Source organism: Eschrichtius robustus, chromosome 1 (assembly GCF_028021215.1).
Source record: "Eschrichtius robustus isolate mEscRob2 chromosome 1, mEscRob2.pri, whole genome shotgun sequence".
Taxonomy (NCBI): domain Eukaryota; kingdom Metazoa; phylum Chordata; class Mammalia; order Artiodactyla; family Eschrichtiidae; genus Eschrichtius; species Eschrichtius robustus.
Window position 1 is genome coordinate 63995128 of NC_090824.1, and position 13226 is coordinate 64008353.

Sequence of the window (13226 nt, forward strand, 5' to 3'; positions counted from 1 at the left end):
GTTTTTTAGATACTTTATTATGTGTTGAAATCTTATTTTGCACTTCTAGTGAACTGAGGTAGTTTTTTTAAATTGCCAGCTACAAAATGTAATTGGCTACCACTTTTATCCTGAGTTGTCTTGTTTGGGAGTGTGGGGATATGGATATGTTATTCTCCCTCATTTAAACTTAAATTCTTACTGTTTATTAGAATAGAAATGGGCTTGTCCTAGGGGGTAGCTAAGGGGGTATTACAAACCATACTGGTCTTGAACCCTTAGGTAGACAGATGTTTAGAGTTGGAGGGCTCCTTAAGAGATTATCTAATATAAATAGGCACTGGGTGTTGTGCCTCAACTGTTGACCACAGTCAGATTTCTGAAGTTTAGTTTCATTTGATTTCCTTGAAATCATCCTGACCTGACCTGATTCCATCTTTATCCTTGTGGCCCCTCCTTCTCAGTCATTTGCTTTTTTTTCTTTCTACAAGTTGAGTTTTGTGGACAACTGGCAGTGCTTTTTCTTTTTCTTTTTTTCTTTTTGGTTAATTACCAGTTTATATAAAGGATACAACTCAGGAACAGCCAAATGGAAGAAGAGATGCATAGGATGAGGTATTGGGGTGGGGGGGTTGACACAGAACTTTCATGCCCTTTCCAGGACGTACCGCCTTCCATTTTCCCAGCATGTCAATGTGTTTACCAGCCTGGAAGCTTCTCCTGTTTCCACCTTTTTTTCCCTCATCTTGTGTGATGACATTTTCTTACTACTTTTTTCTCCCATAGACTAAACACTCCTCAAAGATCAAGACCATGTCTTATTTATCTTTATATGCCAGTTGTTCAGCATCATGCCTGGCACATAGTAGATGCTGTGTGCGGGCATCAATGAATGTGTGCTGATCTGTATTTGATGCTTCCTTCCCTATTGCTTTCCTTGGTGTAATCCTTTTCTTCAGGTCATTGTTATTTTAACTTTCCCCTACTTACCTTTTCTTCCTCTTACTTGCTCTCTTTGCTTTCCATCATTTCCCCTTAACAGTTCTTACTTGTAGGCTCTTCCTCCTAAGATAAGTTTTTTCTTATATCCTTCCCTTGAATGATATGTCTCTTCTAGATCTTATATTTTTATTTAAGGTAAGTGCTTACTTACCCACTTACTGTGGGTGAATAAGATGAGGTTAGTCATTAGTCTGTATATTGTTCTCCTGTTTTTAAGTCAGTGCTTTCTGCCTCTGGTACACTCTAATCGTACCATTTACATACTTTTGAAAAATAGTGTACATATTTGCTACACATTTATTTAGTGTGTACTCAAAGCTTAATGCACATAGACATTTGAGGACTCTAGGTTGCCACATCTAGAATCTGCAGACTAAAGTTCTGGTACTACTGTTCTAACACCAGAAAATAGTGCTCTGTTCTTGTTTCTTCCTTGGTGTAAAGGACCTCAAGGATCTTAATTTCTAGACTTAATCAAATTCTCTAACCTTAATCGGGATATTCCTGGTATCCAGTTCATTCAGGATGACTTTAGCTCTCTCAGACAACAGTCTTTTATGGTGGCAGTAGTACAATTGCTGCAAGAAATTAAAGTCTTTAAAACTAGTGATTTGGGGGACTTCCCTGGCGGCCCAGTGGTTAAGACTCCGTGCTTCCACTGCTGGGGGCATGGGTTTGATCCCTGGTCAGTGCAGTCAAACAACAACAACAACAAAACTAGTGATTTGGTTCCATTACAGATCCCTCCAGCACCACCAAGACCTGATTTTGATGCCTCAAGGGAAAAACTACAGAAACTTGGAGAAGGAGAAGGGTCTATGACAAAGGAAGAATTCACAAAGATGAAACAGGAGCTGGAAGCGTATGTGATTTTTGTTGTTAATTGTGCTTATTTTAATGCCTTTTTTGTTTTGTTTGTGTTTTTGTTTTTTTGCTCTCTGATATCCCATCCTTTCAATCATTTCACCACATTGACCCTTTCTGGAAGATACAGGTTTAAGCCATACAACCAGTGTTAATGATCATGATCAGAGCCTACAGGAAAATTATAGAATAATTGTCTGCACTGTAAAATTCTTTAAATTACAGTTTTACATAGACTCTGAAAATTGAAAACAGAGGATCCAAAAGTTTATAAAAAATAGTAGAAAGGGAAATAATGACTTTTTAAAGCACAGTGTAAATCGTTTCATTTTTTATTTACAAGGCCTTAGTTACTACTTACCTGGTTCTCTTTTTTTGACAAGTGCATACTACCAAGACTTCTATTTCTCATAGAAGTGTGCACTGAGCAACTCTGAATATATTCTGCTTTCTTTTTCAAAAAGTGTGTGTGTGTGTGTGTGTGTGTGTGTGTGTGTGTGTGTGTATGTGTAATTTTCCCCCTCCTCTTTTCTCTGCCTGTGGCTTCTGGCTGAAGGGAAAAGAATAGGAGCAAAGTAACGAGAGAATAGTTTTTTAATGTTTTTTATTAAATGATTACTAGTTTCATATATACTAGACATATTAAATCCTTGAAAAAATAGAGATAATTTCTATTTCATTTTTAGCATATTTGCTGAAAATACAGTTTTTCCTCTTTTATTAAACATTCGAAATAATTTTGGATTTGCTGCATATTGTTTTTCTGTATTTTGAGAGTTATACAAGGAAATAACTTTCCTTGCATTATCATCACCTTCATCACGCTTTTTCTGGTCATTTCTCCCCTTTGTGCATTTCCTTTTCTTGCACTGAATTTCAGTTTTTAAGCATATTTTCACAGTGATACTAGACTCCTCTTCAGATGCTAAACTCTTGACAAGATAAATTAACAAAGTAGGTCTTCTTTGTTAAAGTGTAAGTGACAGATATTTTAAGAATTCTGTCAATACTGAGTGCAAGCAGTAGTCTGATAGCAGACATATATATAATTCTATAGTTTATAAGACTGAAAGCTGGAAATTAGCAGAGCACATTAATATTGAAAGAATCAGTGGTTTTCCAGTGGCCCTGATCATGATTCTTTTGTGGTCTGGTTAGGGGTTGGATAACAGAGAACCTTGGGTTTATTCTGCTACCTCCATCCTCTGCATCCTTCTTTTTTGTCTTCACTGAATGACTACCCTCACAGAGATCAAACTTCTCCCAACATTGATCCTGCTGGTTTGCTGGTATGTAAAACTTATCCTCCTTGCACGTAGTTGAAGCAAGAATATTGGGCCTTTTCCTTGAGTGTTTTTTTTTTTTCGAAACTGACATGTATTACTATATGATCGCTGTGATTCACTGATGATATTAAAATATTTTAAACACAGTTCTTCAATTGTAATGGCAAAAATTAGTCTCTCCATGGTGTGTTTCTTTCTTGTGTGCTTGGGTCATTAGATGAAAATAGTTATTAATGTTGAAAATATGCTTACCGAGGTTTGGTTTCTGATTTTTTTTTTTTGTACGAAGGTGTTTAAAAGCAGTAATTATCTAGAAATTGAATTATTAAAGTTGTACAGTATAATTTGTAGTATACTTTCTCTGAAGCTAAAAACAAAAACCCCTGTAGTTACCTTTAACATCAACCTGCATAGGAAGAAAGGTTCATAAAACCTAAAAATATTAACATTTAAATGTAATAAATACTATTAACTAGCATGAAGTCTTTTCAGAGCTGGGTTTTATATATTGAATATTTCATTAACAGTTCAACTAAAAGCTTTGTTTACATGGATTGTATTTTTGTATCTCTAATTTTGCATTTAGAATAATTCAAAGAGTATTTGCTGAAAAAAGTGTTGCAGGTGTTTTTCTGCAGTGTTTTACCTTTAATTTTGTGTATTGTTTCTAGTGAGTATTTGGCAATATTCAAGAAGACCGTTGCGATGCATGAAGTGTTCCTGTGTCGTGTGGCAGCACATCCTATTTTGAGGAAAGATTTAAATTTCCATGTCTTCCTGGAATATAATCAAGATGTGAGTATTGATCAAAGTAGTGATCAAGGTTTATTTTTAAAGCGTCATTGGAAAGAGTAGGGAGTTGTTAGAAAAGACTTAAGGCCTTATAAAAACATTTTATAAAATGTTCTTATTTTTCAAGCAGTTTAAAATGACTCTTTTTCATGGGACCTCTCTCATCAATATATTCTCCAATGACATTCATGATTCTGCCCAAGGTCTCAGGGCCAACAGGAATTTTGATTGGTGCACCAGAATCCAGGACTTCCTGGCCTCTAACCAAGCCTTCTGTACCATCCATGGCAGTGGTCCTTGCTGTGCTCTCACCCAAATGCTGGGCCACCTCCAAAACCAGCCTGGTCTCCCTGCCTTGCAGTTCCAGGGCATTTAGGATGGGTGGCAGTCCCTCATCAAATTGGACATCCCCCACTACACCAGTGACCGCTACAATGTGCCCAGTGGCGGTGTCTGCCTTTGGCGAGGGAGATATTTAAGCAGCATTGTCTCTGGCAGACTGGAGCGGCTCCCGGTAAGAACTAGGCTTGGGGTAACGGCGCTGAAGGGCTGAGTCCCTGAAAGGCCCCAGAGGCCGGGGCAGCGGCCACACGACCCACAAGACCCAACATGGCGGAGCGCGGGGCGGGGGTTGAATGAAGAGCATTTGACTTTAACACCTCACCTCCCAATCAAGTGAGAAAAATCCCTGCTGGGTTCCTCGTCTCAGAAAAGAGTCTTTTAGATTCAACACAAAATGTGTTGCTATCATCTGGATCAGAATGCCATCCCTAAGTCCCTCACATCTCTAGGTGGAGCTGAGATGCTGGGCAAATTCACGATTCTCACTGATGGGTTAAGGGCTTAGATCTTGATCAGTCATCTTGAGTTATTAGTTGTAGAACAGTGTTTTTATGCTGTTGCGTTATATCTGATTTCTTTATTCTGGTGTGTAAATATTATTTGTTGGTAAAAATAATTGGTTACATCAATTTGCTGGTTTTACTCATCTGTAAATCCCGAGTCTCTAGAAAAAAATATATATACATAAAACTTATTTGATTAAAAAAAAATGACTCTTTTTCAGTGATAATGCACTGTTTCAGTAGAACTTGAGTGGATTAGTTTTTTAAATGATGGTATATTATGTTATTACTGGCATATTGATTTTCATCCTGAATTGTGAACTTCTTAAGAAATAGGGTCATTAGGGCTTCCCTGGTGGCTCAGTGGTTAAGAATTCTCCTGCCAATGCAGGGGACATGGGTTCGAGCCCTGGTTCAGGAAGATCCTACATGCTGTGGAGCAGCTAAGCCCGTGCGCCACAACTACTGACCCTGTGCTCTAGAGCCCGCGAGCCACAACTACTGAGCCCACGTGCCACAACTACTGAAGCCGGCACACCTAGAGCCTGTGCTCCACAACAAGAGAAGCCACCTCCATGAGAAGCCCGCACACCGCAACGAAGAGTAGCCCCCACTCGCTGCAACTAGAGAAAGCCTGCGCACAGCAGCGAAGACCCAACACAGCCAAAAATAAATAAATGAAATAAAATTTTTTAAAAATTATTTTAAAAAAAGAAATAGGGTTATTAAATTTATTAATGTTCTTAAATTTGAGTTTGGAGTCTTCTGAAGCCTTATGGAGAATTCCAGAGAAGTACTTGAGCTAAAGAATTCAATATTACTTTTGGGTTAATCATTGACTCTTGATCTGTTTAACCAGCCTTCTTCAGTGCTGATTGCTCTTACTTTTCCTCCCTCCCTCCCTGCCTGAAAACTCTGTTATAATGCAAAAAGAGATTTGAGGTGGTTGAACTTCGAAAGTTTCTTCATTTGTGGTGCTGGAAAAACTCTTTTCAGTGGATGGGTGATACAGATCTTGGGATCTATATTTGGATGACAAGATTAACTCATAATTTTAGTAGAAAACAAATGTAAGCATAGTGGTTTGTTTGCTTACAAGTCAACATCAAGATCAAAGAATTTTGTGTATACAAATTTTCCCTCTTGGTTTGGTTTTAGTAGCTGTGACAATAAAATGTCCTAAGTCTAGCAGTAGAGAAAACTTTTAAAAGGGTATGAAAGTGTAACTCAAAATGTAGCACTTTAGCGTGGGTACTCTCACAAGCATAAGTATAGTATGTGGTACTGGCCTGTGGTCACTTAATAACTAGGAATTATAAAGAATGCTGGCTGTATTGTGAATTACAAGAATCTAAAAATGATTCATGAATAGGGTTGCTAACAAACACATGATAGAATGCTGTCATCACTTTTTTACCTTTATGAGTTTGTTTATGCTGGCCCTTATTATGGCCTGGGCTAAAACCTTAACAGTAATTTGGTAGAGCAACATAGGTGTAAAGTGAGGCATGGTGGTAACAGCACAAGGCCACTTTAGTACTCAGGCTCCAAGTACTCTATCCTATTGCCACAGCCCTTAGTACTATCTGAAATTATATATCTGTATTTTTTTTTAATTAATTTATTTTTACTTTTGGCTGCGTTGGGTCTTCATTGCAGTGTGCATGCTTTTCTCTAGTTGTGGAGAGCAGGGACTACTGTTCGTTGTGGCGCGTCGGCTTCTCTTTGTGGTGGCTTCTCTTGTTGCGGAGCATGGGCGATAGGCGTGTGGGCTTCAGTAGTTGTGGCTCACAGGCTCTAGAGCGCAGGCTCAGTAGTTGTGGCTTGCAGGCTCTAGAGCACAGACTCAGTAGTTGAGGTGCACGGGCTTAGTTGCTCCGCGGCATGTGGGATCTTCCCAGACCAGGCTCGAACCCGTGTTCCCTGCATCGGCAGGCAATTCTTAACCACTGCGCCACCAAGGAAGTCCCTATATCTGTATTTTAAAAATTTGTTTATATATCCATTATCTATCTCCCCCTACTAAAAAGTAAGCTCTCTGGGAGTAAGACTTGAATTTTTCACCATTGTATCCTCACTATTTTAGAATTGTGCCTGACCGTTAAGATATAAAAATATTTGTTAAAATAATAAGTGAAAGATTATTGTTTAGTTCAGCTTTATAAATAGCTTTCATAAATCCTAGGATTTCATAATTTTTTTCCCACCAAGGTAGATTTATTTTTCTTCTTACAAATTTTTTTTAATATATTTGTTGTTTTTATTTATTTGTTTGTTTGTTTGTTTATGGTTGCACCAGGTCTTAGTTGTGGCATGTGAGATCGTTTTAGTTGTGGCATGTGGACTCTTAGTTGCGGCATTGGAACTCTAGTTGTGGCATGCATGTGGGATCTAGTTCCCTGACCAGGGATCGAACCCGGGCCCCCTTAATTGGGAGCACGGAGTCTTAACCTCTAGACCACCAGGGAAGTCCCTCTTCCTTACAAATTAATATGTGCTTAATAGAGATGATGGGGGCTTCCCTGGTGGTGCAGTGGTTGAGAATCTGCCTGCCAATGCAGGGGACACGGGTTCAAGCCCTGGTCTGGGAAGATCCCACATGCCGCGGAGCAGCTAGGCCCGTGAGCCACAATTACTGAGCCTGCGCGTCTGGAGCCTGTGCTCCGCAACAAGAGAGGCTGCGACAGTGAAAGGCGCACGCACCGCGATGAAGAGTGGCCCCCGCTTGCCGCAACTAGAGAAAGCCCTCGCACAGAAACGAAGACCCAACACAACCATAATTAATTAATTAATTAATTAATTAATTATAAAAATGTCAGGACAATGCTAAATACTGCAATAAAATAAATAAATAGAGGTGATGATGATGCATTTTAGTAACCCTTTTAATATCAGCAAATGGTTGTTTTGGAGAAAGCCTAGAAAGATGGACAGGAAAGTGTTTTGCAAATATTCTTTAATTAATTAATAACAAGTATGTTAACAGGTTGTAGAAGATCATAGGCCCCAAATTAAAAGGTTTTTCTCAACCTTGTCTCTAGTGCTGTTTCTCAGATCTTTACTCAGTTCAGTGGTGCTGGAAAAGAAATCTGTCTGTGCTATTCTACTATCTGAACTTCAGAGGGTCATGGGACTGATGAGCTGTTGAAATAGAGTGAAAGTGTCTTGAAGTCTGAAAAGGCTGTGGGGCATCTGGAAAGCCTAGAAAATCTTGTTCCAGCATTTAGTCTTATGAGAAATGGTCACTGCTGTAAGGAATGATTGCCTGTAGTATTGCTTTCCTTATGTAGCTCTGCCCCTTCTGTTTCCAGTACCTATAGCTTTAGTCTGCTTAGCAGTAGATTAAATATTTAACCTATTCAACACCCTAATCTTCATTCATTTCTTCCTGCCGCATCAGTGACCACACCCAGGACCTTGTCTCACCTCTGAGTTCTTTTTTTTTTTTTTTTAATACATTTATTTGTTTATTTTTGGCTGCATTGGGTCTTCCTTGCTGCACGCGAGCTTTCTCTAGTTGCAACGAGCTGGGGCTACTCTTCCTTGCAGTGCGTGGGCTTCTCATTGCGGTGGCTTCTCTAGTTGTGGATCATGGGCTCTAGGCACGTGGGCTCAGTAGTTGTGGCTTGTGGCCTCTAGAGCACAGGCTCAGTAGTTGTGGTGCTCGGGCTTATTTGCTCCGCAGCATGTAGGATCTTCCCGGACCAGGGCTCGAACCTGTGTCCCCTGCATTGGCAGGCGGATTCTTAACCACTGCACCACCAGGGAAGCGCCACCTCTGAGTTCTTAAACCCTAATATTATAGACTCCAAACATAGCCTTCTGTCCTCGCAGCTCCCTTTTTCCCTGTTCCCCTTATAGTTGTTCTTTGACTCACTGCTGCATCTAGACCCTTGACCTCTCCTGCACTTTGACCCTGTCAGTAGCCCTTTTGTCTTTTCTCATCTCGCCTAGAGTGCCTGCTCTGTTCCTTATAACAAGGTTATGAGTTTAGACAGGTCTCTCCCATTTTCCATTAAAGCTGATTTCAGTAATTCTTCTTGATCAGATAGTGGCCTTGTTCACGGGGCGGGGTGGGGGGGTGGGGGGGGGACACCAGTCAGAAATCAAATCCCTGAGCTGCCTGCATCCCCACAGCCTTCAACCACCTTGGTGGCCACACTCATTTAATAGCTTCTTTTCTTTTTTATTTTTTACTTTCTCCTTTCCAGTCTCGATTCCTTTTTTTCTTTTGCTTGCCTAACTGCCCCGACTAGAACCTCCAGTACAGTGTTAAATGGAAGTGACAAGAGCAGACATCCTTGTTTTGTCCCTGATCTTAGGGAGAAAGCATTCACTGTTTCACTGTCAGGTATGATGTTAACAGTGGGTTTTTTCATAGATGCCATTTGTCAGCTTAAAGAAGTTCTTTTCTATTCCTAGTTTGTTGAGTGGTGTTATAATGAAAAAGTACATCTATTGAGATGATCATGCGGTTTTTCTCCTCTATTCTATTAATGTGGTGAAATACATCATGCTTTTCCATGTTGACTAAGATATCTTTCTAGCTATGCTGGCTCCCATGTACTTGTGGATCTATGGGAATCTCTCTTGATGTGTTTTCGTCTTAACTCTAAAGCTACTTCCCAGTCTCTTTCATGGGCTTTATCCTCCATATATCCATTCATTTAAATCTGATTCTTCCAAGGTTCCTCACTGAGTTCTCTAGAAGTCTAAAAGCTCCTCTAGACTTCGAATTCTGTAAATTCTCTCTAAGTCATATCATCTACTCCTGTGGCTCCATCTACTCTAATATGCTCTTAAGTTAGAAATCGATGGGAACTCCCTGGCGGTCCAGTGGTTAGGACTCTACGCTTCCACTGCAGGGGGCACGGGTTCCATCCCTGGTTGGGGAACTAAGATCCCGCAAGCTGTGCAGCATGGCCAAAAATTTTTTTGAAAAAAGAATTTTTGGTGAAAGAGGAGGTATCATCTCAGATACAGAGGAACCTAAAAGCTCAGAGCTTCTTTTGAGAACAGTTTGGAACATAAGGCTCTTTAGGGGTAGAGTGGTACGTGGAAAGGTAAGTTGAAACAGATTTTTCAAAGTATTGAGTACTGTGCTAAGGAGATTGGCCTTCATTCTCTGAACATTATGAAACTTTGTAAACTTATTAAGTTTCCAAAGTGTGATATTGGAAAGTTATCACAAGCAGCAGAATGGATTGGATGGAGGAGAGGAGGGATGTTAACTAGTAGTCCAATGTAGTAGTCTAGGCAAGAGATAATGAGGACTTTTACAGGACAGTGGGAGTGGAAAGGGACAAATTTCAGAAATTTGCTGGTAGAATTTGAGCTGTGAGAGGAAGAAATTGTAGATTACTTCAAGAATTTTAATGAAAGGTACGGGGCTTTAGGGAACATACGAGAATCTGAGAGACTGGTTGGATGGCGCGGGGTGGGGCATGAATAGGGAACCAGGAAGGGGGAAAACTTGGAGATTAGACTATAGTGAGTACTCTTTTAAGATTTTTCTAATGTGGGGTTAGCAGAATCTGTGTGTAAGGATATGATGTAGGCAATTGGAAATAGGATCTAAGGTTCAGGAAAGAGCTTAGGGGTAGTGAGAGAGATTTGTGAGTCACTTACGTAAAGGTGGGCATTGAAGCCATGGCAGTAGATAAGGAAATTAGATAGGATGTTCCTTCATGGGGTCCCTGATGCAGCAAGTAGTAAAGTCAAAGAGCTAGCTGCTTCTCACTTTTCCTTTAGATATACCATTCATGCCAGGCAGAGTCATCTTTTGTGTCCTTTGTATCATGAGTTGCTGACCCCAAAACAGGTGAGGAGATGATATTTGGATGGGTTTGGAGTGAAGAATTTGCAAAATGTATTTTCAAAGCTTTTACAGAATCATATGATGGTATATTGTACTCCAGTAAATTTTGCATGTTCAAAGGAACTCCTTCCTGAGTTAATATTTAGTTGACTTTGTATGATATAGTAGTGTTCGACAAAGTATGATGAGAGGGTAACTTACAACAAAATTATCGAATATACTTACAAAATTTGGGAAAGCTAGGCCTTACTGTAGATCAGCTGAACCTGAATCTTTGGGAGTGAGGCCAGATTCCTCTTTAATGTCCCAGAATTTGAAAATCAGTGATATACATGATGAAATTGCCACTTTATTAAGTTTAAAAACTGGGGTCCTTTTGAGATTGCCATTTTGATATCAGAGAATAAAGGAGGCATTAACTTCTCATTTGTAATCTTAAAAGAAATGCTAACTTAAATTAACCTTTCTTTCAGTTGAGTGTGCGAGGAAAAAATAAAAAAGAGAAACTTGAAGATTTCTTTAAAAACATGGTTAAATCAGCAGATGGGGTAATTGTTTCTGGAGTAAAGGTAAGACTTTATTTAATTAACAGAGGTGTTGGTTTGAGAATTTACTTCTTTTAAGAGGGAGATAGATTGAGATTTCAGACGTGCGGACGATAGAGTAAAAGAGATGTTTGGATAGTAGACTTCTTAGGTCTGGGAAACTGGGCCCCTCGCCCTGGGTTCCTCAAGAGCTCCCTTCTCTAAGGGGTAATAGGTCTGCAGGTCCAAGTGGATTTGCCCACCCAGAGCCCATGCCCCTTTCCTCCAAACCAGACCATTCTCCAGGTATCTAGAATCCTATATTTCCTCGCCCAAATCCCAAGCCTTCTTTCAGGTCCTGCACAGGCTTTTTCCTTGAGTTCATCTGCCAGTGGGTAGACTGTGCCACTGGTGGCTGTCCTCCACAGGTGGTCAAGGAGTAGAGGGAAGGCACAGGGCAGAAGATCAGTGTGCAGGATGGAATGAACGTCCAGCCACGTGCACATGAGGTCCCTCTGGGTGCCTTACAGAGTCACGGGGTGGGGCACAGAGGGTCTGCCTCCGTTTATACACTTACCCAATTGGCCTTAGAAATGTTAGGGGCAGACCTGGGTTCAGATTTGGAGTTAGAAGAGCTCAGTTGAGGTTTTGGTTTTGTCTCATAGTAGCTACATGACCTTGGAAAAAGTCACTTTCTTTCTCTGAATCTCGGTTTTCCCATTTTCAAAATTTGGTTAGTAATGCCACCTAGCTCACAGGATTGTTAGATTGAATGAGATGATATGTGTGAATATACTTACAAAGTTAATTACTTACCGAGATAACACCTAAATTTTTCTTAATGATGTTCTGAAAATGGTACAAAAATGGATTTTTCTGAAAACTCTAACCATTAAAATACAAGAGAAAAATGTTTCTATTACATTATTAAGTAAATACTAATAAGAGATAAATAATGCTTTGTCATCATTGCCTGTTTTTATAAATACAGCTATAGTAAAACTTGGGTGTAAAGTACTATTTGATTTATACTTTAATTTTGCAGAGACAGGTCAGTTGATACGTTGACAGTGCACGTGCTGTGGCTACTTACTAATAAAGACTCAGCATGGGAGTTCCCTGGCGGTCCAGTGGTTAGGACTTTAACTGCCGTGGGCCCGGGTTCAATCCCTGGTAGGGAACTAGGATCCCAACAACCGTGCGTTGTGGCCCAAAAAAAGAACTTACTTCCATTTTGATACTTCCGCATTAATGTTGAACTTTTTTCTTTTTTTTCTTTTTTATTTATTTATTTATTTATTTATTTAGGCTGTGCTGGGTCTTAGTTGCAGCGCACAGGATCTTCACTGTGGCATGTGGGACCTTTAGTTGTAGCATGCAGACTTCTTAGTTGCAGCATGCATGCGGGATCTAGATCCCTGACCAGGGATCGAACCCCGGCCCCGAGTCTTACCCACTGCACCACCACCGAAGTCCCTGAATTGTTTTCTTAACATTAAGTATAAACCACTATATTGATTATGATTTTGATAATTTTATTGAAGTAATAGCTGACATTTTTTGAACATTTACAGTGTGGTGTTTGGTAGCCCACATTTCATTAATCTTCACTACAGCTCTGCAAGTTAGTTTATCTCCATTTTTACATTTAAGAAAACTGGTACACATGAATTAGCAGATTTTAAATGACATTTTATCAGTACTAACTTTTGCTTCTGTGTACTGTTGATGTCGGTCTCAAATTAATCATTTCAGCTGGTGCTTTTTCAATAAACAATTGCTGTTTTAAAAGGGAGGAAAGTACTGTTAATAATTTTTATTTTTTAAGTATTTCTAATTTTGTTCCAGAAAAGATTGAAAACAGTGTTTAATATGAAAATTGCTCCCAGATAGCTACTTTGGCCAGGTTCCCCAAAGCAGTCAGAGAGGGCCCTAATGACTAAGGGATTCAGGAACAGCATTCAGGAATGGCCCATAGAATGCATAACAGACCAAGAAAAACAGATTTTCACTTGTCTGCCAGGCTTTTTTCCCTTTTTCTCATAAAGCAAATGATCACTCCCACTGGCAGAAGTATATCTGTTGGAGAACAGGACTGTAGAGGCGGAGCACAAGT

The 13226-nt window shown here is 39.8% G+C and overlaps 1 protein-coding gene across 1 annotated transcript in view; it reads left to right on the forward strand.

The window, feature by feature from the left end:
- Positions 1 to 13226, forward strand: part of SNX6 (sorting nexin 6) — a 54292-nt gene that overhangs the window by 11300 nt on the left and 29766 nt on the right. The window contains exons 5-7 of the mRNA XM_068546263.1: positions 1722 to 1843; positions 3803 to 3926; positions 11060 to 11155. Of these exons, the coding sequence (XP_068402364.1) occupies positions 1722 to 1843; positions 3803 to 3926; positions 11060 to 11155 (342 nt within the window). The remainder of the gene's footprint in view (positions 1 to 1721; positions 1844 to 3802; positions 3927 to 11059; positions 11156 to 13226) is intronic.